Below are 27626 nucleotides of genomic sequence, written 5' to 3' on the forward strand. Positions count from 1 at the left end.
TTTCTTCTGCAGAACACAAAATAAGATATTTTGAAGAAAATTGGTACGAACAGCGCCGTATTTTCTTTTGTGTTCTGCAGAAAAATAAAGTCATAAAAGTTTGAAATGAGTAAATTTGAGTAAATTATGACAGAATTTTCATTTTTGGGGGAACTACTCTAAATATTTAGATTTTACTATGTTTAATTGTAGTAAGTATTATTTTATTTCTTTACATTATCACCCTGTTATTTGGCAGTATGCCTATGCCATGTGAAAATGCACTTTTCATTTGCAGAAAAATTACTTTAAGAAAAAAGTAAGCCCTTTTTAGGGCACTGTAGGCTACTTCTGTGGCTTCATGGTGAGATTACGTGAATAACAATGAAAGACCAAATCCTTCCAAAACAGGAAGTTGATCAGATAACTATCACTGTTATATTTAATTTTTTCAAAGTCATGGATAGTGAAAATAAATAAGTTTACGGAACCGATGAGTGTGTTAACAATACCTTAAAAAGCTTAGGTTGCAATTAATTGGCCATCGACGTCAAAACGGAGAGGATCCTGAAGAGACTGGATTCTGAGATGCAGATACCCAGTGAGTAAAGTATATGACCTCGGGCTTTATTAATGTGGGCGATGTCTCATTGATAAAAGGTCTACCCTCCACCTCTCACATGGTGTTAGAGAGAGCGTTCCAGCGTTTCTGCTTAAATTGCGATATCGCTTTCGTGGAGTGAGTGTACATTTAACCTACATTCATTGAAAGCTTGCCAATAGGGTGATGCAAAGACTGCTGGGTCGCTGTACGTGCCTCCTAGTAGAGGACGATGTCATTGTATTTGCTCGCGTACGAGTCTCGCTGAGAGCACTTGAAAGCAGCGCGCAGGGCTGGATGCGTCTGTGTTTCAGTCTATCGATGTCTTTTCTACTATCAGCTGAGCTGTCTTTGCACGATATTTGTCCATTTTAATCATGTGTTTGAAAAATGCCAAGCTGTTTTGCGAATGTTTCACAGTTCAGGTAAGATTTCTTAAGATTTCGCTTATTTGTTTTTAGTTTGTAACATTTCATTAAAAGCGCTATTACTCTATGAAATATTTTAAACCACTAACAATAAATCTCTTACCAGTGCAAATGTGCTGTTTTTGATACATTTTGGATCAATACTTTTTAATCGAGTTAAAATCTTAACTTTAGGATAAACCCTTTAGTATTCAACTTTTCAGTAGACTTTTGATATCTCTGCTGTTGTACAAATTAATTGGCGTGTTTATTGGATGACTATTATTATTTTGACATTGAGACATTTAGCACGAGACACGCGACACGAGGGTAGGTACGTGTCTTGCTAAAGCGAAGACTGAGAATTAAATCAACATATCGTTCTTTAAAGGTATTTTGCTTATAAGAGAACAAGTGAAAAACGGCGATGACCCCACAATTAGTAATTAAAATAATGCAGATGTGTGATTGGACAACTGAAATCGTTTCCCTTTTAAAAGTCGAGATTATTGACATGTGATGCATTTGTTGAGGACTTTCCCACTCAGGATCTGGCAGCTTTTAAAGCATGAGCTTGTACATTATAAGGGGAGCTGACTCACATAATGTAAAAATTGCTGCATCATGAAAACTTTACAATAGACCAGCAAAATGTTTCTGAAAGCATGAGCGTGACTTTGCAGAAAGAACTCTGCTGACTATAAATAGCCTCTGAAGAAAGAATGATATATTTCATTTTACTTTACCACATCATATAAGAAATTAATAGTGGGATTGTACTGTAAGTGATCAAGCTTTATCTCTATTTAATAAATAATCTTTGTTTTGCAAATTTTTTTATTGATTTTCATTGTCAAAGTCCATGTTACGAACAAAAAAATTGCTGTAGTGGACTTTTGTAGGTGTTGAAATACATAATAATAGGTCAAGGGCCTTTGTTTAACCAAGGTTAAGATTAGCTATTGTGTCAGTGCCCACTTTTGCAAGGCAGAAAATAGACTCTAATTGCTGGCATTTAGTTTTGGCACTTTCCCTGTTACCTTTAACATTGGCCAAGATCCTAACTTTAAGTCTTTAAACTTCAAGCGCTTAAACTTCAAGCCGAACATGCCCTCTGTTGAACAGTGAGGGTGGTCTGGACAATCTTTTACCCGCTTTCTTCTTCAACCACTTCTCATTCAGTGTGTTTGTGTAAGAATATAGAGAGTAGACGCATTCTTTTTCAAATGGATTTCTTTTTTAAAGTGGATTCTGTTAAAATTAACCCTTTGTATCCAACTGTATTTTTGAACTAAGGAGCGGTTCCCAGACAGCTTAGAAATTAAATTAGGACATTTAAGTAGCCTTTATAAAAATGCTTAAAAAATACTGGTGTGCATCTTGAGACCTTGTCCATAAATTGGGGGAATACGAATGAATGAATGAGGCATTTATATAGCGCTTTACACCCAAAGACCTTTACAATTATATGAGGGGGACTCTTCTCATCATGAAGGAGATACAGGAGCTGGTAAAAGAAAACAAAGCACTGATTATAGAGATAATAAAGATCCATATGTTGAGGTGCAGGAGGGCACCAACTGCGTGCATTAAATTATGTAACAGTGAAATTCAAGAGGATCGGTCACACAAAATATAAGACAAGTTCCAGGAAAAGCTGCAAGGGTTACATGGCGGACGTGCATTTTGTAGCATTCAGGCACAGTCTTTGTCTCTAGCAGTTGTTGGTTTTTGGATGGGTCACAGTGTCAACAGAACTTGCCTTCATTACAAGGCGCCATTGTCTGCCAAGATCAGCAGTAAAGTGATTTGTGAAACTAGGGTCAACTTAAAGACAAAGACCCACATGCACTCTTGTCCCGGAGGGTTGTAAAATCAAAATGTTCACCCTACCTTGTAATCTCTCATGATGCTCATCATCACTCAACGTGTAGTGATGCTCAGGTAGGGCTTTAACCACTGTAGACATTGAGTTGCGCCAATATTTGATTTGCTGCACTCCACACCGCTGTATCCAGTTAGGATGGCGAAAAAGATGATTTGCCTCGGTCTGACAGTGCTTGTTAATTTAAAAATGACTCAAAAATCGCCAAATCAAGTCAAAGAAAGTGGGATTTACTGTTAAAAGAAGTCAAGTGGTTTAGAAGGTAAAAGTTAATTTTATCAACTGTTTTATGATAGAAAAACATTAACAGTACAGAACATTAGAATAAAAACAATTGTGCACCCAACAATTTTCAAGACATGGTTACAGCCTTGTGCTCAGGATTACCTTAGGACAAGAAGAGCACATGTACAGCTTTGGTTTAATTTCTGCGTCATAGCCTGCCTCTGCTGAAAGAGTTCATTCAGAATATTCCAAGAATGAATTAAATACAAGATGTTCACATGACTATAGCAACATAGGACAAATGTGACAATATTGACGTTGAACCCCTTCGTTTAAGCACAGCAGATAATAAGAAAGTAACATGAGAAGATTATTTATGTATTTTATCACTGCATTTTTGCTTTGACACATGCCTTAGCTTTTACACATGCATGTGATAGAGGATTAGATATTGCAAACGAGACGCACACAAACACTTTCTTTTTGTAATCTGTATGTTCATTACATGTAGACAGAGGATACACTGTTTGGAACCCTCTGTTCTTGTTGTTTGCTTGTCACGCATGATGTTTTTTTTGTGCATGAGAAATATAGATATAGAAACCTTTTATGTATATTTCATACAAATCGTAACTTTTTTTTAAAGTTTGTTGTTTGATAAAGTTTACCATGAAAGAAAATGACGTCTGTCATCATTGAATCGTCCTCTTTTTCTTCAGCAGAATGCAGAATCAAAATCACAAATATAAGCCTAACATTTGAAAAGATATTTATTTTATATGGTCTGTTTATTTCAGGACTCTTTGTCTTACTGCTGATGGTGCTGGAGGGGACCCATCCAGGCCTATCCTCCCCATTACGCCCCATCTGTGACCTTCGCGTCCTTGACCATTTCACTAAGGAGGCCTGGGATGCAGAGGCTGCCATGGTGAGATATGCACACAATGACTAAAGTTGTGACCTTTAAAATACACACACACACCTATTTATAGAATGTTTACCTTGTCATCCTTCTGTCTCTTTATCTCAGAAAGCTTGTAACGATGACTGCACCATTGCAACAAACCTCACTGTTCCTCTTACACGAGTTGATTTTGAGGTGTGGGAAGCAATGAATGTAAGTTTTTCTATGCGTGATCAAACGCCAAATAGATATAACGTTTTCAATGCAAGAATTCAAATTTAGAAGAATTCTGTGCTATTGAGGGTCATGAGGATCATGAAATTAATGAAACTAATTGACCTCATCACATGTTTTTTATGAAACTTAAAGGACGGATTAAAATCAAATGCGCAATGCTGCCTTATTTTAAGGGGTCAGCAAAATCATAGCATAGGTGACTGATTCAATAAGGCGCTGTTAACAGTCTACTTTGTGTATAACCGAGTGCATTTTTATAAAAACTTGTCTGTTACTTCAGATACTAGAGCAAGCTCAGGAGGTCCAGTCAGGCCTGTATGTGCTGAATGAGGCCATCAGCTCACTAAAGGCATACAACCAAACTGACGAAATACACTCCCACATAGATTCCAGTGTTAGTAACATTGCCAGCATCAGACAGGTGTTGCGAAGTCTCAGCATTCCGGTAAGTCGTCCATTAAGCATATAAGAAATTGGAATAGGACACATGCATGTTGTGCTAAAATGCCTTATACATAGCTTTATAAATATGGTTGTTTAAAAATAGAAAGCAGTGGAGAATGCGACTTAGATAAATGTATGTTGTAGAATGGTGACTTATGATTTGTGTGGTATAGTAATAACATTTAAACAGTTTGAGCATTTAAAAAAGCTTTCCCTTCTCTCTGTTTCCCAGGAATATGTGCCTTCAAGCAGTGAAGATGAGGGCACGGAGATGCAGAAAGTGTCCTCAATTTCAGAGCTGTTTCAGGTCCACATTAATTTTCTGCGAGGGAAAGTGCGCCTTCTGATTGCCAATGCACCTGTCTGTCATCAGAGTGCTAGCTGATAGAAACTCTAGGACAAGGGCTTAAGTAGAGCTCCTCATATGGACATGGACTATTGTTGCAGTCACAAAGGATTGAAGAAATGACCAGGACTTGTAGCACTTTGTGAAAAGAGATTTTTTAATATTTACTATAAAGGGAAAAGGAAGGAGACAAACCTCTTACTCATCAAACACCACATCCCCAAGAATGGCTTATGATTACGGCGGTGTACACTATGTGTGTTGAGCATTCACACGCCCACCTGCATTAACTGAAAAAATCAAACCAAAAAGGAATCAACCACTTGCCAGAAATCACTCCTGTTTCCCCATATGACTGATGGCACTTGTCACCCAGCTCGATTAAGAAGATTTATCCAGGACGCTTTACATGTGTTTTGTATCGCTTTTGAAATTGTCATTATTTATATGATATATTTCTTAGAGTTGGAATCACTGGCTTTTGCAAATTCTTCTCTGAAGACATTCAGGTGAAGACAACTTTTTCTATATGTACTGCTGCCTCAAGCAACTCCAAACATTGAAGTGTTCATAGAGAAGACTATTTATCAATATTAATTATGCACTGTGGGTTTTATAATAATATCAGTGTATGAAATGTATGTGTGTGGTTCTTTTAAGAATGCTGCTGGGAATGTTTAAAGGGTGGGAAGTTGTAAAACGGGGAATTGTTACAGGTCATTTGGGGTGAAATGGAGGAAGGACTGGATTGCGCTTTTGTTGGGAATTGGAAAATTTCGTGCGAGCTGATGGGTCTCTGCGTTAGTTCACGTCTGAATTACGCTGTGGAGCACGCTGTTCTGAAGATAACACTGCTGCCAGGAAAAATATTGATTGGTGTGTGACGTACATCCTTCCTCACTTCCACTTGACTCACTAGGCTGCATATATGCCTTTGGGTAATGATTGTAGGTCGATATTTTTGTTTGTATGTTGACATGTTTGTTTTGCAAAATACCCTGTTTTTTTACATCTGTCGGTCACTGCCTGGATGCAACAAAGTATGTTTGTAGCTGTTTCTTCCTGTTGCGTGGTTCTTTAATCACAATGTTATTTGCTGTTTAACTACAAAGTATTCATAGTTCAGATGATAAAATCAAGGAAATAGGAAGTTCGTCTTTTTGTCTTATGAAGCATCTCTCGTGACAATGATTTAATACACTGCTCACCATTTTGTAGTATACACGTGATTTCAAATTGATTTTTTGAAGAACCTGTTGATAAGAACATTTGTAGGTATGGGGAAAAGAGTGTTTGGAATATATTATGCCAAAAATGTAAATGGAGTTTTAAAAAAGAAGCACAAAAAAAAGATTTTTTTATTTAATCCCACTTCTAAACATTTCTGACCATTTTCTTATTTGTAATTTAAACCACGAGTCTTCACCAATATCTACTTTTTCATTCATTACGTACACGAGCATCTTTAATAAATGATTCACCCCAAATCTAATCTAACACAGTTTAACCCAACAGCCAATGAGCCAAGGCAAAACAAAAGTTTAATCATGCTGTTCTTTCTCAGTACAGCAAAGCATTCTGGGTTTTCATAGTGCGTCTATAGGATTGACTTGTTTTTTAATTTCCGGACAAAACAGGATCCTCTTGTATCACTGACAAATATTTATTGGATAACTCCTTTTCAAGTCTCTCCAACATCTTCTGGATGACTGTGGGCAAAGCCATAATGTTTTATACAGAATAAAATGTATTACAGACATTTGTATTTATGTTGATTCCCACTTTCTCAAAAACATCTTGCAGTCAAAAATCTTATGAATGAATTGCCACAACACCAAACAAAATGAAGATATAGCCGTTAATTTGACCTTAAATTGTATTCTAATGAATGCTTTACAAGCATGTATAAGGAAAATTAACATAAATATACAAACTTTATGGCTATATGTATGGCACATTTTCCATTTCTCTGTACTTAAAAAGCCCTCTGAACAATAACATAAATTATATCAACATGCATTAAACAAGACTAATAAACGCCATTAACGTTAAAAGAATGTTCATGAACTGGTTGTTCCAGGTATTTGGTTGAAAATTATGCTGGGTTTATGAACTTGGATAAAACACTTTGATATGGATGGCTGAGTTATTACGGGTGCGTGTAAGCGGCTCTCCCGCCTCATCCGGATCCTCTGGATCTAGATCGTCGATCAACTCTACGGTGGAAGTGTTGGCCGACAGCTCCAGCGCACCCTGACTGGACGTCTGAAGCTGGAGGGCTATGTTGATGGCCCGGTTTATAGCAAGTCCCAGACCGTGTATACATATTTCCCTATGGGCGTCCAAAAGCTTTTGACACCTCGCCAGCTGGGCCTTGAAGTCTGTTTTCATATTGATATAGACATCGTTCCGTCGTTTGGGTAGTTTGCGGGGCAGACGCTTACGGAGCGTGTACTCCATCGGGTCCATCTCTAGAGTCGAGCCCTCGGGGGTGGGCATCGAGATCGGATTGTGGGGAAGTGCTGCAGACACCGGGCTGCGTGGCTCGGCCATGTCAATATGTTTATAATGCTGGAAAACCACCGTTAAGCAAGGTTTAATAATTTTCTGGTTAATAATACAGCTTTTACAGTGAATATAATACACGGCAGAAAAATGTATAATCTAATTTGTGCAATTGTGGATTGAGACTTCATCTCGATCTGAGATTCTAGTACAATAATTATTTTAGAAATGTTAACGTTATAGCGAAGAACACAGCTAGCCATATTATAAAAAATGTATGATAGCGGAGAGATAATTACAACATTAATTTTGTTGTTTTATGCATAAACAGTACCTTGAATTGAAGAGGTTGCCTTTAAAAAGAAGAATAAAGATTCAGTAAACGTATTTGCTCTGCAGATCTAATTTCATCTACCGGAAATGTTCACTCGAGCCCCGGAAATGCTTCCTAAAGCGCCTCTGTTTTGCTTCATTGAAAAAAGTATATTTATCATTTTACTCATTGTAAATAAAAATGGGTACCATACGTGTATATTAATAAAGTTTTCATATATATTTTTTTACTATTTATTAGTACCATCATAAAGTTGATAATGTTACATTTTATTTGCAGTGGCACCAGTCTTTTATTTTGAAATACCACTTGTTTGGCGGTATGTGAACGAACACCACAGTCTCTCGACAGTTATTAACTCTCGTTTATGTAAAGTCATATTTATTTGTAAGTTCTGCTGGTGTATTATTTGTGTGTTTGTGAACAAGCTATGTCGGACACATGGAGTCACATCCAGGCGCACAAAAAGCAGCACAAAAAGCAGCTCGATTCCCTGCGGGAGAGGCTGCAGAGGAGAAGAAAAGAACCCGCTCAGCTGGAAATCGGTAACGTTATGTTGACATGCAACAAATCTACAAAACTACCAACTGTGTCTTAAATGGTATTTTATTGACTTGCCTAATAATATCTGTTTACTATGGAAAGTAACCAGTGCAAATTGTTACACCGTGTCACAAAGCTTGCTAACTTGGTAAACATACAATATTCTGTCACAAATGTGCAATTTTAAAATTGCATTAAAACTAAAACGTTTCCTTTATGAAAAGTTTAATGTATTCAAACCTACGGTTTTGTCAAAATACTTTAGAATCATAAACTACAAATTTATAATGACACTTACTGTATTTTACAACATTATAATCCTTGTCCTATGTTTTTAACAGAAACTGGAGGTGTTGAGGGAGTGTCTGCAAGGAGTGATAGCCCTGGACCAGCCCTCCAGAGTCCATCGCAGGTGGAAGTAGAGCAGTCTCCAGACCCAGAACTAGAGAGGAGGCTGCTGGGATACCTTTCTGAACTAAGCCTTTCGCTGCCAACAGATTCCCTTGTAATCACCAACCAGCTTAACACAGTAAGACGTATTTGCAAATGCATACACACATGGATGTAGTTTTTATGAATTCTCCAGAAACACCCAAAGTATATATTCATTCTTGCCTATTTTTCTCTCATCTTTCTTACAACCCTAACACAGTCCGATTCTCCAGTTTCCCACCCATGCATACAAAGTCTCCTGCAAAAATTTTCTGCTCAAGAGCTTATTGTGGTTCGGCAGCCATCCGCCACAGCTTCCTCATCCTCCTCTTCCACCCTTGTCACTTCTGTCGACCACACAAAACTATGGGCTATGATCGGAAGTGCAGCACAGCCACAGAGAACTGCCATTAAAAGAAAAGTAGATGACATCATTCATCAAAAAAGAGCTCCAGGCTCCTCTCCCTTGCTTCAAGCCCAATCCTCTCCTCCTAGGAAATCTTCTGCCTTGCAGGTTCCTGTCTCAAACTTGCATCTTACCGGATCGTCTGGAGGAGGGGGGGGTGGGTCTGAGAAAAAAGGACGTAGCAATAAGGTGCAAGCATCTCACCTGGACATGGAGATTGAGAGCCTACTGAGTCAGCAGTCCACTAAGGAACAGCAGAGCAAAAAGGTCAATTTAATTTATTTTAAGCAGCTAGTCAACAGAACCTTCACAATGTTTAAATGGTTAAATGTATTTATACGTGGGGTCTTGTTTGTCAGGTGAGCCAAGAGATCCTTGAGCTGTTGAACACCAGTTCAGCCAAGGAGCAGTCGATTGTGGAGAAGTTTCGCTCTCGAGGCCGAGCTCAAGTGCAGGAGTTCTGTGATCATGGGACTAAAGAAGAGTGTGTGCAGTCAGGGGACACACCTCAGCCCTGCACCAAGCTGCACTTCAGGTCAGCTTCCTATCGCGTACCACGTTTTTGTGGCTGCTCAAGTTGATGAATGTATAACTATTGAATGTTATGTGTATTTTTAGGCGAATAATCAACAAACACACAGATGAAAGCCTTGGCGACTGCTCCTTTCTTAACACTTGTTTCCACATGGACACTTGTAAATATGTGCACTATGAGATTGACAGCCCTCCAGAGGCAGAGGGTGACACAGCGGGGCCACAAGCAGGGGCTATTGAGCTTGGACTGCACTCCACTGATGGAGACAGCAATGTGGGCAAGCTGTTTCCCTCGCAGGTATCAAATCCACCGACCTGCTCCACACCATTTCATGTCATTGCATCTAAAACCAGTATTCATAAAGAATATTCATTATAAATTCAGCAGTAAATGTTAGTAGATGTTCAAATATGACCTCTTCCCAAACTCAGTGGATTTGCTGTGATATCCGTTATCTGGATGTCTCCATCCTGGGGAAGTTTGCGGTGGTGATGGCAGACCCACCGTGGGACATCCACATGGAGCTTCCATACGGAACACTCACAGATGACGAGATGAGGAAACTCAACATTCCTATTCTGCAGGATGATGGTTTCCTTTTCCTCTGGGTGACAGGAAGGTAGAGGCTCTGGGAAAATGCTGCACACAAAGCTTATCTTTAAGCATTCTAGTCATGGTGTAGTCATTGATCTTGCCATCGTACTTCAACTCCATAGCTACTGGGAATGCATCACAAAATATCACTTTGTCATTCAATGGTCATTAATCATGCTATTTTTTAATTTAGCAGAATTACACCTTTAACAGCTCTAAACACTCTCTACACATTTTTCATACACACTCAACCTCTGCATAAATGTATTTGTATACATAGTGCCTCTGTTATGTGCGTGGTGTGATAATAAAGGATCTGATTACGTTAAAAGGAGATGATGTAATGTAGCTTGGCAACAATCCAAGTTTATGTTAGCAATTGTTTAACTTCTGTTTTTGCAGAGCTATGGAACTGGGCAGAGAGTGTCTAAGCTTATGGGGGTAAGTGCTTTTACATCTAAAAAATGCAAACTGAGGTACCCGTTTAAATATTAGTGAAGTCATTTCTTGTCACTCAATCAGCTATGACCGGGTAGATGAGATTATCTGGGTGAAGACCAATCAGCTTCAGAGAATCATTCGCACTGGAAGAACAGGACACTGGCTGAATCATGGCAAGGAGCATTGTTTGGTATGTGCATAATACTAGAAATGTTGTTATCTTACACTTAATCTTAATAGGAACAATACAGGTTTTTTAGGACGATCTATTGACAGAAATGCAATATAATATACAAAAGTATTTCTTCAGCTGTGTATAAAGAATTTACATAATGAGCCGTTATGTTTCTCATACCTTAGCATAAGATGTTTATATCTACATACTGAGCGGCCCTAAATTGAATTCGCCGGTATGTTTTGTACAGCAGCCCTAAACGGACAAACAACTCTACAACGTGCGTTTCTTCTCCCTCTTCCCTTTGGTATAGTGGTGAAACGGATCGCGGATGATCAGTGATCCGTACAGATCGTACTCTAGCGTTGATAATCAAAAACTGCGCCTTCAAGTACAGCAGCATAAAATACTAGATTTTGACTGGTTATATATGGCTGCGGAACCCACTCTAAAACTAATTTCAGTTTTTCTAAATATGCTATTTTTGAGTATGTGTTTTAAGTTAAATTATTAATTTTATCCCCCAAACTTCAAAATTAGAATGTTTATATTTGCAGAAAATTTTAACAGGGTCAAAATGACAAATAAAATGTTTTTGCAGATTTTTAATACTTAAGAGAAAACAAGTTCATATTCTCATTAAAACAATACTAATGTTTTGATAGTCCCTCAAATCAACATTCCACTGACTATAAGTAATTTTGAAACTACTGTACATGTCAACTTAATCTTCTAACCCTATACCCAACTCAACTCTAACTAGATTGACTAGTCTTGACTTGTGTTTTTTCTCTGTTGTCTAGGTGGGAGTAAAAGGAAATCCACAAGGTTTTAACAGAGGCCTTGATTGTGATGTCATAGTGGCAGAGGTAAGCCATAACCAATGATCATTAAACAAGATGTGTGTTGATGAGCTATGTGTATTGCTTGATTACTTTCATAGTTCATAAGCTGTAGCTTAAATAAATTAACAGTTCTACTTAGTAAACTGTATGATCAAGAACATGCCATCTGTCGACATAAAAGGTCCGCTCAACTAGTCACAAACCTGATGAAATATATGGAATGATTGAACGTTTGTCGCCGGGCACAAGAAAGATTGAGATGTTTGGCAGACCACACAATGTGCAGCCTAATTGGTAAGTCTGGTTTTTAATTCACATACAAAATAACACAAATTTTTCAAGCATTCAATTATTTGTTATCTTACTCTCCCATTATTGCTTTCCAGGATAACTCTTGGTAATCAGTTGGATGGTATTCACCTTCTAGACCCTGAAGTTGTTTCACGTTTTAAGAAGCGCTACCCTGATGGAGTAATCTCAAAACCTAAAAACATGTGACGACTGGACTGACTGGTGTACATTCAGATGTACAGGTTATTGGATGGGATCTGCCAAAGGTTTTAAGATTAAAAGTTGATTTAAAATAATATCAACAGGCTTTTGTATCACTTTGTTTTTTTAATAAAAACACTGACCCATGTTTCTTTGCTACATCGAATACTTTATCTATTGTTTATGGGTAGTTCTTCAGAGACAACATAAAAAATCAAGACACTTATTTTTAAGATTTGTTTTTCCAGCTGACAATTAAACAAGGTTACATGTTGTGATGTTTCACTTTATTCTTTTTTATTCTTTATTTTTTGTTAGTTTTTTATTTTACTTTTTGTGAACATGTATTAACATACTTTATTTAATACAAAACATACAAAAATACATTTACATTTATATTTAGACATTTAGCAGACACTTTTATCCAAAGCGACTTACAAAGAGTTTAGGAGCAATAAGCGATAGTTCATACAGGAGCCATAATACATTAGGTACCAATACAAAGTTACTGGTTTCAACAAAAGCTAGACCACTACCTGTTGAGAGAAAGGGTTATTTTTAGTGTATTTTTTTTTCTCATTTGTTTGTCAAGTATTCACAGAAGAGATGGGTTTTAAGTAGTTTTTTAAATGTTGTGAGAGATGTGGTTGAACGGACAGAGATAGGAAGAATATTCCACCAGGAAGGAGTTGTGAATGAGAAAGAGCGGGAGAGCGATTTACTGCACTTATGGGAAGGCAATACAAGCCGCCGCTGGTTTGCTGAACGCAGGGATCTTGATGGGGTGTAGGAGTGCAGGAGAGAGTGGAAGTAAGCCGGTGCAGATCCAGTGATAGTCCTGTAGGCAAGTATTAGTGACTTGAATCTGATACGGGCTGCAACCGGTAGCCACTGAAGAGAGATGAAAAGGGGAGTCACATGAGCCCTTTTGGGCTGTTGGAAGACGAGGCGTGCTGCTGCTTTATGAACCAGCTGAAGTGGTATCTGAAGAAATACCTTCTTCAGAAATCTTTTACAACAGTATTAATTAATTGACTATTCAGGAGTGTAATATTCTCAATTTTTGGGTTAGGAACACAAAGAAACATATTTGACTTACAAAAAACCCTTAACATACACAAGAAAAACAAAATAAACAGAGTTAGAAAGACAAACATTCGCAGCATAATAAATAAGTGAATCTTGACAAACACCTCACTTTGTATGCGCAATACAAAAAAAACATAAAATTTCAAACTGGGCCTTCTGCATACTAGTACTTAGGTAGTAAAACTAAAAGTTCTTGGAGCCTTCTTATCTTAAAATTATTCTAAAGTTAGTAGTTCTTGGTGTGGAACACTGGTGTAGCTTCTAGCGGTTCAATTGCACTTATAAGGAAAGCCATGTAAGGTTTATAAACCTTTCTATTTATGTTATAGAAAAAAAACGTTAATTCGCTCTTACAGTGTACTCTCAATTTATGATCAAAAGGAGAAATACGTTGACACTTATTGTATCTAGCCCAGCGTAAACTTGTTGGATCCTTAAAAACACACAAACAAAAACCAATACGTACCCAGCTTAAATTAGACAGATACGTTAGATACATGTGTAGAGAAGAAGGCAAGTGCTACACAAAACACACCTTGCTGACATTGTAAACACCAGTCACTCAAGTTTTTTGAACCATTTTCCCTTTCACCAATTTATACTCAGCTGTACCATTATGTAGAGGACTCAAAACACGGATCTTGACATTGTTACAGTACAGCTGACATTATGTCTGCCAGGAAGCATGCTCAGTGGTACTGCACTATATTACAGCACTATAGCTCTCATGCTGGTTATTCCATCCTCTCAACTCCTTGTCCTCTAGGTTCCCCCATAACTCTCAGTGTCGAGATGTAAACTGAATGAGACTGAAAGAGAAGTTCACATTCAAGGATTCTCTATTGACAGCTTGCAGTAATAAGTTAGTTTGTTGCGTCCACAGCATTGATGTTGCTATCCATCTGGTGTCGGAGAGAGAGCCGGGCCTTGTGGGAAAAATATGCATGTGAGCAGCTGCTGTCCCCTTCACTGCCCCAGGAGGTAGTGGATGACAGTCGAGTTTTCACATCTTCACGTGTCTCTGCTGAAGAAATACAGTAATAAGGAAAAGATGTTTTTAGAACATTAGAATTAGTTAAGTTGTCTGGCACATAACAGATTCACTAACTTTTTTAAGATTATGTTTACATTTAATGTTCAACATTTCATTTTAATTGGTAATTTACCTTTGTTGCTATTTTCCCTAAATAAAATATATACATTTTGTGTATACAAATAAAATAATAGAGATCAAATTTTTCTCATTTTATTGTTTTGAGCAGCTTAACGGTAAATACATCCGTACAGGCAGTAAAAGCAACATAGAAAAATAAGATATCATAAGATGTGCATCAGCCATATTATTAAAATAGCTATCTTATGAAGAGTATTGCAAGAATACCATGCATTCTATAATTTCATACTTTTCTTTTTCTTACACAAATTAAGTAGGCTTGTTACCTGTGTCTGGGGGGGGTTGTCTTTTGCAACTTTCTTTGCAGCGTCTGTAGAAAGGAAAGCACTCAAGCATTTTCATACCCATATTAGGGGGCGCTAAAGGACAAGAAAAGCAAAGTCAGAAAATCTTGCGCAGCTTTCGAGTAATTCTCGCGGTACTGTGATGTCATGAACCCATCTGTCAGCGCAGCTTCGCATGTTGTCACACATTTTTTTCAATGCTGTGCTAATAATACCATACAGCGACGTCAGTGAGCAGACTACACTACATCCGATCAGTAAATCCTTGATAGATGTTACACGAGAGGTCAAATTATCTGTCAGATAATAAATATAACACAGTGGCTTTGTTATAGTAAAAGTGAGTGAATTAGGGAGATGGATTACCAGTTACAAATATCAGGGTTAATTTTTATAACTGAAAGTTAGGCCTATCTACAAAAAGCCTTTTGTAATTGGGTACCAGAACATTTGTTGGGCTGGTGTTGCCAGGCATAACAGTCGTTGATAAAATGTCAACTACCCATGTTTCTCACACACATACTCAACAATAAATAATCAACAAAAAATAGAACTAATATGTGCTGTCACATGACCATGTGCCACACCATTATGAACATTTTTTACACAATGTTTCCTCCCTATTCCCTCTTTAAATTATGTCGTATACTCAATGTGTTTTTGATGGTTTCTTAGCTTGTCTAAAAAAGACAAACATCAGACTTTGTTGCATTTGAAAGTAGAACAAGATTCTCACAGCTGTAGTAAATGAGATGTATGAGTTGCAATAACTGTTGGTTAATTTGGAATAACTCTGCAGCTTTTTGTATTTTGAATTTAATATATTGCTGTCTGTTTGTACACATGCATATTTTTTCATGAGCATTTGAATTGTCAACCACAAGAAGTGGCTCCCTGCTCAACACGTAAAACATGTTACAACAAGCTCATGGTTTAAAGCTCATGGAACACTGAAACTTGTGTGAACTGTTTACCATTCCGAAGATCAAAAATCATCAGAGATCATCAATAAATCTGCAAAATCGTTTACTAAATCACAGAGCAAGAATTTCCATTTTCTTTTTAATACTTTTGTGTTGGTAGTACATTTCTGCTTAAAATCTTGGACACAGATGTTTCACCAAAAAATAATAGGTTTGGAAGGTTTGAATAGTTTATACTTTCGAAAGCAAGAAATGAAAGGATGTTTTAGAGTTGTCTGCTAGTAAAGTGGTCATGTATTATGTATAAATAAATATTTACAATGCTTATAGATAAACGATTATACACACACACACAGAAAAACTCCTTATATGGTGGTTTGTGACCCACGATTGACCAAAGAGTTTGTATATGTGCAAGGCAAGCCATAAACAATATCACTTTAAAAAGTACTTTATTCGTTAATTTTACACACTGAGATTTTTTTCATGATGTCATAGAAACTGTAAGAGAATATGGCCAATTTGTCAATCACGTTTAATAAATGAACCCATCCAAGTGTTGTTTTGCGCTCGCGTACACGCTCCTGCCCATTGACTCGTGTAGTATGTGTTGTACGTGACGCTCTGTAGAGGGGATACAGGCGAATGGATATAAATATTTAAGTCTGAAGTACTTCGCGGTGCTGTCTTTAAAGCACTTCGTGACATTATTCGTAGGGAAATACGTTAAATAAAATCTCTAGAGATCAGTTCAGAAGGAAATTAAATCTCATGCAAAAAGACACTCTGAATTGTCAACGGAATATGTTACCGAGAACGAGACTAACAAAACGTTCTTTTTTGATGAATTTCTATTCTACTACTGCCTAACGTGGATTGATTAATAGCCGAATATACACAACGTTGTTATTGTTTTATAGTTTGCGAAATGTGTATGAGACACACCCACTTTGACACACCTCCAGTGTCTTTAACGTTACCAACCTTTTTACAACTCGCGTTTTCTCAACGCATTGGGCAATTTTAAAATAATAACAGTAAATAATACATTTAATAATATATGAATAATCCATCTATAATCAGACTTACCAGTAGTCTCGTAACGCACGTATCGTGTGCAGAGTTCCTCAAATTCTAAGCGATTTGCGATGGTTTAAACGTTCTGCAGTTCACACGGACGCGTCACTTTCGATGGACAGTATGTCGGGGCGCAGCGTCCCGGTCACCTAAGACAGCTTGGAAAGCTTCAGGTCTGAGCGTTCAGCTTTAAATAGATTATCTGAGTAGCACGTCCTCCTTCTCTTTCTCGCCCTCCTCCCTTTTCATCCATTGGCTTTAGTGTTCTGTCAAGGCTTCAGAAAGCATGTGGTTAACATTCTTCATGACAGGGACAATTTACTAAACTATTTAGACATTTTAAAGTTAATAGTAGGTTTAATGTCGACAGTTTGGTTGGATGTTTGTGTTATTGGTAAAATACATGTGTTAAATTTATTTTTTTTACACAACAGCACATAGGAGAACGTGATTAATGTAATTAGGGTAGACATAAAGAAACTAATTGACAAACCCTAAAAGAAAGATAGCAATAGATGGGATTATAGATTTTTTTAAATCCCTTCTAAATGAGCGTCATTTCACACAGTTAAGTGCTCTGCTACACTTTGTATGCAAATATAAAACAGCTGGAAAACGACAATCTCCACCTATCTAATTTTTTTTACGCGGCAAAAAACTAAATAAATATTCTGGAAAATATATTGTAATATTTTAAATGAAACATGCATATTGGAACCAAGTGCTTATGTTTTTCAATGTATGATAAGTGGTGTTTCCTTATGTATTATATATTATTATAATTACAATTTTATGTTTTCAAATATAAACTGATATTTATCAGGAAAACATTTTGAAGTTGGACAGGACAGTGCTGGTTTTGATGCACTAGCTGTTAAAAGTGTGTTTTAACCTAATTAACATCTCTAATGTTACAACTACAATGTTTAAAGTACTTTGAATGGAGCATGCTTTATTTTTCTTGAAGTCATCATGTTTCAAGATAAATATAATAATCTTTAGTGCCCTGCAAAAAAACAGCAACACAACACCACACAGGAAATGTATAGTTTCATCAAGATTCTTTTCGGACTGTTGCCATTGAATTTTCACCAGTGGAAATTTACAGAGGCAAATTCCAAAGGAGAAACCGTTTAGAATTCTGAACAGCAAGCCTGCTGCAAAATCTGGGTTACATGGCCCCCCATTGCTGGTAATTCCAATTGTGTGAATGCACCAATAACTACTCTTGGCACTGAGCAGTTTGAAGTATGTCCTTGTTTTGAAGGACATTGGAACTTGAAAGCTGGTCTATACTAACAGTGTAAAAATATGAATAAATCATATTCTTGTAACTTGTGTTTCATTTTCATATTTCTCGCTCTTTCCTTGTCTTACCTGTTTCTCCTGTTTAGCTTCTCCCCACCTTCTTTCTAATTTTGGCATGTACGAGAATCTGATGAAATAGAATTTCGCTTTTCTGAACTGGGGCACTATCAGTGAGTGACACACATAAGTAAATTAACCAAAGTCTGAAGTTAACATATAATGTGTACTCAGAACTGCATAAGGAACTGATCTCAGATCTGCAATAAAGATTTTTTTCAATGAGATTAGATATTTTGAAAACTATTTCTGTTTTTAATATGCTTTCCAACCTTTGGAGAACTGTGAATTCATCATGACACTTTAATTTCTTGTTTTACACGACTATGCAGTTAAACAGCCAAATTAACATCTGTGCATTTAATTTAGCACTCAGCGCATACATCTTAAACCAACTCGACCCCATATAAGGAAAATAATGTTTACGTGCATTATTAGCAGATAGTAGAGCCTCAAGTGCATGATATGCTTGGCTCAATAAACAGGACACTTCCCATCAGCACCTCACAGGCCTTATTGGTTAGATGCCTCCATACTGCAATTCATTGGCTGTAAAAAAACAATCCAGCGCACTGATACTGCACGTTCAGTGACACTTTAACCCTCTGGCTGTTTAATGAAATGGTGTTCACAAACCATCAAAGTTGTTGCAAACTATCACGGAAGTGAGATGACACAATTAAGGTTACAATTACAGATATTACTAAATAACACCATACTGTAGCTTTTAGAGGGCACACTGATGCTAGGATTGACTATGTGTGTTTTCTGATACTTTTGTGAATTTTCACATAAAACGTTGTCAGCATGTTATTTTAATTACCATCCATCCATCCATCCATCCATTTTCTACTGCTTATCCGGGGCCGGGTCGCGGGGGCAGCAGTCTAAGCACGGATGCCCAGACTTCCCTCTCCCTAGACACTTCCTCCAGCTCTTCCGGGGGGACACCGAGGCGTTCCCAGGCCAGCCGGGAGACATAGTCCCTCCAGCGTGTCCTAGGTCTTCCCCGGGGTCTTCTCCCGGTGGGACATGCCCGGAACACCTTACTGGGAAGGCGTCCAGGGGGCATCCGGAAAAGATGCCCGAGCCACCTCAGCTGGCCCCTCTCGATGTGGAGGAGCAGCGGATCTACTCTGAGCTCCTCCCGAGTGACCGAGCTTCTCACCCTATCTCTAAGGGATCGCCCGGCCACCCTGCGGAGAAAGCTCATTTCGGCCGCCTGTATCCGGGATCTTGTCCTTTCGGTCATGACCCACAGCTCATGACCATAGGTGAGAGTAGGAACGTAGATTGACCGGTAAATCGAGAGCTTCGCCTTGCGGCTCAGCTCCTTCTTCACCACGACAGACCGGTACAGAGACTGCATTACTGCAGAAGCTGCACCGATCCGTCTGTCAATCTCCCGCTCCATCCTTCCCTCACTCGTGAACAAGACCCCCAGATACTTGAACTCCTCCACTTGAGGCAGGAACTCTCCACCTACCTGAAGTGAGCAAGCCACCCTTTTCCGGCTGAGAACCATGGCCTCAGATTTGGAGGTGCTGATTCTCATCCCAGCCACTTCACACTCGGCTGCAAACCGTCCCAGTGCATGCTGAAGGTCCTGGTCTGATGGGGCCAGCACGATGACATCATCCGCAAAGAGCAGAGATGCAATCGTGTGGTCCCCAAACCCGACGCCCTCCGGCCCCTGGCTGCGCCTAGAAATTCTGTCCATAAAAATTATGAACAGAACCGGCGACAAAGGGCAGCCCTGCCGGAGTCCAACATGCACCGGGAACAAGTCTGACTTACTGCCGGCAATGCGAACCAAGCTCCTGCTCCGGTCGTACAGGGACCGGATGGCCCTTAGCAAAGGGTCCCGAATCCCATACTCCCGGAGCACCCTCCACAAGATGTCGCGAGGGACACAGTCGAATGCCTTCTCCAAATCCACAAAACACATGTGGATTGGTTGGGCAAACTCCCATGAACCCTCCAGCACCCTGAAGAGGGTGTAGAGCTGGTCCAGTGTTCCACGACCGGGACGGAAACCACACTGTTCCTCCTGAATCCGAGGTTCTACTATCGGCCGGATTCTCCTCTCCAGTACCCTGGCATAGACTTTCCCATAGACTTTATTTTAATTACCATTTCCAATAAACAGTATGGATTATATTAAATCATTTTAATCATATTAAAAGACTTTGGGGAAAACATAATGTGCTACATGCTGTACGTTAACCACTGACCATCTCATACAGCTGTACAATTTTATGTCCAGCATGTTTTGCTTCCTCAGGTTTTCTCTGCATGAAAATCGGCAAACTTAGTCACAGATGAAAGAAGTTTTAAAGATCTTTTTTTGTGCTTAGTGCTGCATATTATTTGATATACTGTACGTGATAGCCATGAACAGAGACTTTCTGTAATGCTTTTTAAACTCCAATCAAATTTGTTTGTGGTTTTGAAGCTGAAGCGTAAATAAGAGATATAATATACTGTATATCAATGTAAAGAGGATGACACAAGCTTTTGCAAAAATCAAGAAAGAATACGCCTGCATGGCAATTCATTTGGAGTGGTTACATTTACACACACTTAGAGGAAGCTGAGTGATATATTTACTTTCCCATGAACACTAAAGCCACAGAGACGTCTCACATGCATCTGCTTTAGTGCACAGAATATCTGCCCTAGTCTGGCTTGATTCACTTTCTACTGGTTCTTCTGCCAAGTTACCCTAAAATATCCCCTACCCCTCCCTGAAAATCTAAGCACCCCCTTCTTCATTCTTGTCAACAACCTCCACTGCCAACCCACACATACACTCACTATCCCCTATGATGTTTATACAAGTCAGCGTCAGATTCCAACATTGGTATATTCAATTCAAAGTAACGCCTATGATGTTATTTTCATTACAGAGCTAATGAGTCACTATATGAAAAACATGCAGTGGCTTGAAGCAGTTTGCTGCAATCTAAATGTTTGTGCATTAAGAAAAATTGGGGCTTTTGACAGGAGATAAAACATCTTATGGAATATTGCTTGTGCAAAGATCATGTGCTAGAAATCATGCACAATAAAGTGTACTGCTTTGGTCGCTTAGAAGGGTCTCCCACAACGTGACTGAGTTCTACAATAAACATTATATTGAATTCATCTCTCGGTTCTCTGTACATTTCGGATGTGTGCAAGAAAGTTGTTTATTTGTAGTATAAAGTTTGTGATATGAAGAACCATTTTGGATTCCCCCAAAAACATCTTAGTCAACGTTTCACTTTTTAAATAGTGTTTTGTCTCCTTCTTAAAGCGATTATGTCTGTGTAGTGGTGAAGGATCATACAATTTGTCTTGTTTTTGACACAAATTATTTTAAGCAGTTTTTATAAATAATATAATTCTAATATTTATCAGAATTAATAATAATATAATTACTATTAGAATGATAGATTATAGATGATTATTATAGGTCATTTGTATTTCATCAATATTTTACATATGATATTGTTATTATTATAACGCAATTATTTCACCCCACCTTATAATACCCCCAAACATCCTTTCCTATTGTGCAATGACAACAGAACATCCATTCCTGCTTAGGACACTGTGTCTGGTTAAACTTTGACTGGTTAAATTCTGGGATTTGGCATTCCATTTTTCCCTCAATAGCTGCATGCAGTTTGTTTTGACGTATTTTTGTCATACATGCAGGATTTGGTGAGAGTTTTCCATTAAAAACAAAAACTATGGGGATAGCCTGAGCACAATGTCTATATTTATTATGTTAAGTTTGATCTATGAGTATGTGCACTGCAGTAGAATTAAGTGATGATCCCCTGCCATAAAACACTCCTTAATTTCACTGCATGAATGTTTTAACAGCTGCAAGTCTTGCCCCCACCACCAGGGGGGTTGTCACATGGTTGTACTGTTCTGCTAAATCCCTGTGGTCCAAGTCCAACATTAGTAATGTAGTGGTAAGTGCAAAAACATAATAGTGATTGACACAGCTGTCAAGCTGGTTGGGGTTTAACACTCAAAAACACTGCCTTCTGTCAATTGAATACCAGAAAAAGAAAACAGACCACACTAGCCTTTAAACAATCGGAACCTAGGCATTTTGGTTTAATAATTCATACCTTTATAAATCAATGTCAGATAAATAAATGTCAGCAAATTATGTTAAATGTAATATGACATCATTTAGGATAAAAAGGCATTGATTTACAAACATTCACTTAAACAGTTTTCAAAGACAAAAATTTCAATGAATATATTTCATTGAAAGGCTTTTTGTACTATACGCCCAAGGTTTTGAGTCTGTTCCTCAAGCTCTGGCTGTCTTGTAAGAATTCCAGTGTTTAGTAAAATCAGTGTTTTTTTCTTCCTAGCAGATCTCATAGACCTCCATCATCCTGTTATACAGAAAACATAGATTGTGATTATAAAAAATAACTATAACATTACAGTTCATATTCTATGATTTGAATGTGTTACACACATCTCAAATACCAAGAAATAAGTCTATGTTTTCTTTTAAACTGTACTGAAAATTTATTTCAATGTACCTCTTTTTTGTCACGACAGTCTCCACAGAGACAGCCAAGGCATCCATTCAAAACCTGAATGCCACAGAGAATCATCTGGAGCAGACCCAGACCTAAAACTATGGAGAACAGTACGATGTGCCAGAGAACTGCATTCCCTGGGAAAACACAGAGTGACCAGAGTGTCTCGTCCACCAGATAGCTGCTGTTCCTGTTATTGCAAATTATTGCAAGACAGAGGACGAAAAAAGTTAAGCTGAAGGTATAGTGTCATTCGAAGTGCAGGAGTGATTCATCTAGTGGTCATACATAGAACCGCAACTTTGTTTAGGAAAGGCAACTGTGATTAAATTTATATTGCATCATTATTTATTAATTTAACATACATTTCAACCCAAAGCAATTCAAGCTTTCTGTTTGTATGATGTTGGCAGCCAGTATGTGTTTGTAAATGTGTATTACAAAATGTTAGTTTTCTTTTTTCCTTGAATTTTGTTGCTTTAATCTCATTTGTTTGACATCAGAATATGTCAGTGTTCTTACCCTTTTGATTCCTCAAAGGGATATTCCCATTTTCCACTCTCCACTAGGCATTTTGGTCCAACAGCCAGTCCTGCTGAGGCAACAGAGGCACAGTAGAGAGCCCCAATAATCCCAAATACAGACGACAACACTGAATTCAGCATCTGCCCGAAAAAAAGAGCACCACAATAACATCATGGAATGTGGAGTACTTTGAATTTGTGGCAGTACGTTGTCCATTCTGGTTCCTTTCTTCTCATTTTCCAGTTTACTGTGAACATCTTGTTGTGAATTATGCTTCTTGCTAAATGTTTGTTTATTTGTGTAAGATAATTTTACTGTTGATTATACTGCACAAAATCTACAGTCTTTTATCAGATTTGATTTGTAAGAAACAATACACTGGACAGTGCTGGGAGCATCAAATAAGTGAAAATTGATGGACTACTGAGCTGATTTCAGATTTTTTGAGGAAACATACATCCTATTTTGCAGTCATATAACAATATTACACTCTGAGACAGGATTACCTACCCGGCAACGGTTTCCACAGCAGCCTGCCCCACAGCAGCCTTTGCCCCCAGCTCTGATTGCTGAGCAGCTTGGGCACATCATCTGAACAAAAAAAGGGAAATTCCCTTATCATTACCCGCATGCCTAAAGAGAATATTTGCCGTAAATGCATGCATGGCTTGAAATTATCTTTACAATACTTTTATCTAAATGACGCACTTCCTATTTCATCAAATTCACCCTTCTTTTACTTAGTTTTTACTGTTTTATTTATTATTTGTACATCCTGGTCATAATAAGATGTTCCAAAGTATGAAGTTAACTGACATACTTTTTCAGGCTGTGAAGAGGGAAGCTGGGCATAATAATGGTCCGTTTCTCAGGGACTGTTTTTTTAATACTTTCTCACAAACTATTCTGTTTCTGTTTCTAAGTGATTTTTGTTAAGTGTTTGTTGAATCTCAAAATCTCTCATTGAAACACATTTTCAAAAGTATATTTTAGTGCTGTCATTTTTGTTCAGTTTTATAACACTAAACTGATAATATTGCTAATTCCTTATTCTACCCCTAGTCTGTATTCAGCATCAAAGAACAGCACAGTCACATTTTTTTTCTAGTAAGAGGCAATTTTCAGAACATGTTATAGACAAAGCCGCATGGAATACTCACAAACAGTCCTCCACCGATAATTCCTCCCATTAGCCAGACCTGAAGGGAAATCTGTGAAGTTTCCAACTTCTCTCCATTAGGAAAAAACAATAGTATATTAGCTATCACACACAAAAAAGCTGAAGGTAAAAGTATTAACCCCACTAATCTCGCACACTTTCCTGTACAACACATTGTGTTGAATTTGTAAACCTTACAAAACAAGTAAAATTTTCAGGGTTATCGTTTTCTCTGTGCACGGAACAAACTCTGACTGATAACACAGAATGCCCTTTGAGACTTGACAATATTTACAATGCTTTTATCAGAGCCACGTATAGTGTGCTAACACAAGATTGGGCAGTGAGGAGAGTATCCGCCTGTGATTATTACTGTAATGTGAGTGTAGCGATAAATGGCAGGTGTCTGCTTGATCAGCTCAAGGTGTGTCTTAGAACAAGAGTTAGTCACAAAGCCAATAGTAATTACCTTTCTGTACGTTTTTTACTCTTAATTTGTTGGTGGTCTACATCATAATAATAACCCTTTTAAACAAATCCCTATAACATTTATAATGTTATTGATCAGTTTGTTTGATATTTTGGTCTCCAAGTAGTGGAGACCAAAATTCTTTTTTTTTTACAATATATCTCTTGTACTTCAGTGCTGTCTCTTTCCTCCTGATCAGGGGCCTGTACCTTGAAGCCTGTTTAGGTGGCTAGCCAGGTAAATTTAGGATTACTTTGCGCCAACCCTGGGTTTTAGGTACCATGAAAGTAACTCAGCTTTAATCGGTGTTCATCGCCATGGTAATTTACGCTGCACGGCTAACCTGCTCCGGAGCAGGCTATGACCTAGATTAGAGATCTCACACTGAAAATTAACCAATCAGCGGCGAGCAAATTCACATATAAGTGAGGCAACTAACTCACAGTGCGTGTCACAATGGCTAGTTATTTTTAATAATGTTAAATAAAATAAAAATACTAACATAAAAAGATGTAAATATATATTACAAATATAAAATCAAGTAATGGTAACTATGTTGGTAAAATCTGATTTTAGAGATGACATTTGCTGGCTTTCCCTTACACATGAAATTAAATGTATTAATATTCCATTCTTTTATTGTACTACATACAATATGTATTTCTTTGCATTGCATTTTTTACATTCTTGTCTGTGGTGCAGAATATAGGAACACTTCCAGTTTCACTGTGTTGGGTGAAACATTTATCTTCTTTGTCCACTGAAGAAACTCTATACTGAAGAAAACCACTGAAGAAACAGCTACAGTAAGATATAGACAAAACCATAAATTGACAGGTGACATCACATATTTTTTAACACTGCTATTTTAATCTTTTTGTTATCATGTTACACTTACAATTAACCTTAATAATGTATCATACAGTAGGCCTACATTTTTAAATGTAAAAGAGGTTTTTAATACTTATAATGCCTACAACATTCCCTATGCATCTGTGTTTTTGTCAGTGCTTTAAGGAAGGTAAAGTATATCAGGGCTGTTTGATAGCCTGTTGGTGGGAGACGGGGGTCCCTATGTATGCCAGAGGTTTTTGCTATCCTGACCACCGAACCACTTCAACATGGCCCTCAATCAAACCAGAGTCAGGATTGAGATGACCATCGGATTTTTAAATAAACACTTCAACTGACTACTAAATTCACATACTGGTATTTTTTCATTTAACCTTCTTTATTAAGAGTAAGCTTCTCTAGTGTATTTTGTTCACCATTCTTCTGTAACCTATGAAGATAAACACTTCAGTTTCTGGGGAAGGTTGTGAAATGTCCTACAATAACAGAGACACCAGTAACATAAAATATAAATCCTCACATTCACACTTCTGCCATAATGAATAGTACAGTACATTTATCTCTTTAACTTTGTCAGCACACAGATCGTTTCACTTCATCATGTGCTTCATCCTCATTAATAAAGGTAAACTAAATGATAACTAATGTTAGCAGGATATGTTCATCGACTGTGGGGGGACACACACTCATAATACACATCACTGTAATATTTACCTTACTTCAGTATACTACAGTAAATGTGTGTACTATATAGTCGTTCAACTTGTGCATTAACTTAATCAGCAGTGTTTCTGAAACCGTTCTCTCTATTGTAGACAGCAGAAACAGTATTACTCCGTGGCTGAAATACATTTTTGTGTTACTAATATTTGCGCATAATTATTTCCTGAGAAGCATACGGAACTCCCTCTATCCATGTTGAATGGATAGAGGGCACTTAAACGTCAAAGATTTGGGCAGCGTCGCAATAAGTTTTTACGCATCTAACCTATTCCTAAAGACGCGATTAGCTTGTTCAGGTGTTTTATATCAGAGTTAATGCTAAACTCGGCACGAAAATGGATCTCGCGGGTCAGAGTTGAGAACCACTGTTATAAATCGTAGTGAAGCCGTTTGGATAACCGTAAAGTCCAGCTGCTTGTAATTTCAGCAAACAGGCTCGATTGAGATCTAGAACTATCAGAAACTAGCAGAAACTATCACCGGCTATCAGCGCTAGAAGCGAACAGGTGTTTACAAAATGTTCTGTTACCCGTGATATTTTGTGACCGCAGTAGGCGCTGTTGTCACTGTCGACTATTCTCTACGCAAAGAGCGTAAATTCGGGCGAGAATGTGCTTTGTTCTCGTGCACGTTACTGTGAGCGGGCTTTTCGGAAAGTCTGTTGAGAGTGCTGACGTGACGTGAGTGGCTGAACACGCCGATTGAACTGTACAATGCAGGTTCATTTAATTCGTATACTGATTGCGTTTGGAATTATTGTGATTGCCATGGTAATTGTTTAATAGCCAACATGTAGGTGTGTGTGTGTGTGTGTGTATGTTCACTCTTTTGACATCTATATTAGTAAACATTGTGAAGCTCTTGTACTTCACTAGAATTAAAGATTTGATTTTTTCACTTGCAACAGATCTACAAATGTTTATATACTTGTTGTACACTGTCAAAAAAAAACATACCTAAGCTGTAATTCTGGCAATACCCTTAATAAAGTGTATATGCTTAATATGTGCAATTTAGCTACAGGTATATATTATACATTGAGTATACATACTTTTTATGTACTTAAATGCACTCATGTGCAAGTTTACATTTTGCAA

The 27626-nt window shown here is 37.9% G+C and overlaps 4 protein-coding genes and 1 long non-coding RNA gene across 5 annotated transcripts; 2 read left to right on the forward strand and 3 right to left on the reverse strand.

The window, feature by feature from the left end:
- Positions 1 to 643: 643 nt before the first annotated feature.
- On the forward strand, positions 644 to 6085 carry epoa (erythropoietin a). The gene is made up of 5 exons (XM_056744645.1): positions 644 to 1005; positions 3895 to 4025; positions 4128 to 4214; positions 4519 to 4683; positions 4915 to 6085. Exons 1-5 carry the CDS (start codon positions 990 to 992, stop codon positions 5065 to 5067), a joined length of 552 nt encoding a protein of 183 aa, XP_056600623.1. The 5' UTR covers positions 644 to 989; the 3' UTR covers positions 5068 to 6085.
- Positions 6086 to 6549: 464 nt separating this feature from the next.
- pop7 (POP7 homolog, ribonuclease P/MRP subunit) lies at positions 6550 to 7966 on the reverse strand. Its single transcript, XM_056744659.1, has 2 exons — positions 7868 to 7966; positions 6550 to 7599 (listed from the first exon to the last, which is right to left on the reverse strand). Exon 2 carries the CDS (start codon positions 7579 to 7581, stop codon positions 7135 to 7137), a length of 447 nt encoding a protein of 148 aa, XP_056600637.1. The 5' UTR covers positions 7582 to 7599; positions 7868 to 7966; the 3' UTR covers positions 6550 to 7134.
- Positions 7967 to 8160: 194 nt separating this feature from the next.
- Positions 8161 to 12425, forward strand: mettl3 (methyltransferase like 3). Its single transcript, XM_056744632.1, has 11 exons — positions 8161 to 8412; positions 8752 to 8939; positions 9063 to 9515; positions 9608 to 9783; positions 9867 to 10080; positions 10215 to 10402; positions 10780 to 10818; positions 10900 to 11008; positions 11797 to 11862; positions 12020 to 12132; positions 12225 to 12425. The coding sequence occupies exons 1-11, from the start codon at positions 8298 to 8300 to the stop codon at positions 12334 to 12336; spliced, it is 1773 nt and encodes a 590-aa protein (XP_056600610.1). The 5' UTR covers positions 8161 to 8297; the 3' UTR covers positions 12337 to 12425.
- Positions 12426 to 12707: 282 nt separating this feature from the next.
- LOC130418482 (uncharacterized) lies at positions 12708 to 17072 on the reverse strand. The gene is made up of 3 exons (XR_008906347.1): positions 16890 to 17072; positions 14860 to 14952; positions 12708 to 14443 (listed from the first exon to the last, which is right to left on the reverse strand). It is a non-coding gene; the product is annotated as an uncharacterized LOC130418482 (long non-coding RNA).
- Positions 17073 to 22328: 5256 nt separating this feature from the next.
- Positions 22329 to 24762, reverse strand: tm4sf5 (transmembrane 4 L six family member 5). Its single transcript, XM_056750318.1, has 5 exons — positions 24487 to 24762; positions 23837 to 23917; positions 23324 to 23466; positions 22802 to 22991; positions 22329 to 22648 (listed from the first exon to the last, which is right to left on the reverse strand). Exons 1-5 carry the CDS (start codon positions 24658 to 24660, stop codon positions 22631 to 22633), a joined length of 606 nt encoding a protein of 201 aa, XP_056606296.1. The 5' UTR covers positions 24661 to 24762; the 3' UTR covers positions 22329 to 22630.
- Positions 24763 to 27626: the final 2864 nt, after the last annotated feature.

Source organism: Triplophysa dalaica, chromosome 1 (assembly GCF_015846415.1).
Source record: "Triplophysa dalaica isolate WHDGS20190420 chromosome 1, ASM1584641v1, whole genome shotgun sequence".
NCBI lineage: Eukaryota > Metazoa > Chordata > Actinopteri > Cypriniformes > Nemacheilidae > Triplophysa > Triplophysa dalaica.

What these genes read in the sequence shown, in the direction of transcription:
- epoa (XM_056744645.1), top strand. An exon ending in GGGATGCAGAGGCTGCCATG is followed by an intron (nt 4,026 to 4,127) that starts GTGAGATATGCA and finishes TCTTTATCTCAG; the next exon opens with AAAGCTTGTAACGATGACTG. An exon ending in TGCGAAGTCTCAGCATTCCG is followed by an intron (nt 4,684 to 4,914) that starts GTAAGTCGTCCA and finishes TCTGTTTCCCAG; the next exon opens with GAATATGTGCCTTCAAGCAG.
- mettl3 (XM_056744632.1), top strand. Translation starts at nt 8,298, where the DNA reads ATGTCGGACACATGGAGTCACATCCAGGCGCACAAAAAGCAGCACAAA. An exon ending in ACCCGCTCAGCTGGAAATCG is followed by an intron (nt 8,413 to 8,751) that starts GTAACGTTATGT and finishes TGTTTTTAACAG; the next exon opens with AAACTGGAGGTGTTGAGGGA. An exon ending in GAGTGTCTAAGCTTATGGGG is followed by an intron (nt 10,819 to 10,899) that starts GTAAGTGCTTTT and finishes TCACTCAATCAG; the next exon opens with CTATGACCGGGTAGATGAGA.
- tm4sf5 (XM_056750318.1), bottom strand. Translation starts at nt 24,660, where the DNA reads ATGTGTTGTACAGGAAAGTGTGCGAGATTAGTGGGGTTAATACTTTTA. An exon ending in GCTGTGGAAACCGTTGCCGG is followed by an intron (nt 23,467 to 23,836) that starts GTAGGTAATCCT and finishes TTTTTCGGGCAG; the next exon opens with ATGCTGAATTCAGTGTTGTC. An exon ending in CCCTTTGAGGAATCAAAAGG is followed by an intron (nt 22,992 to 23,323) that starts GTAAGAACACTG and finishes TTGCAATAACAG; the next exon opens with GAACAGCAGCTATCTGGTGG.
- pop7 (XM_056744659.1), bottom strand. Translation starts at nt 7,581, where the DNA reads ATGGCCGAGCCACGCAGCCCGGTGTCTGCAGCACTTCCCCACAATCCG.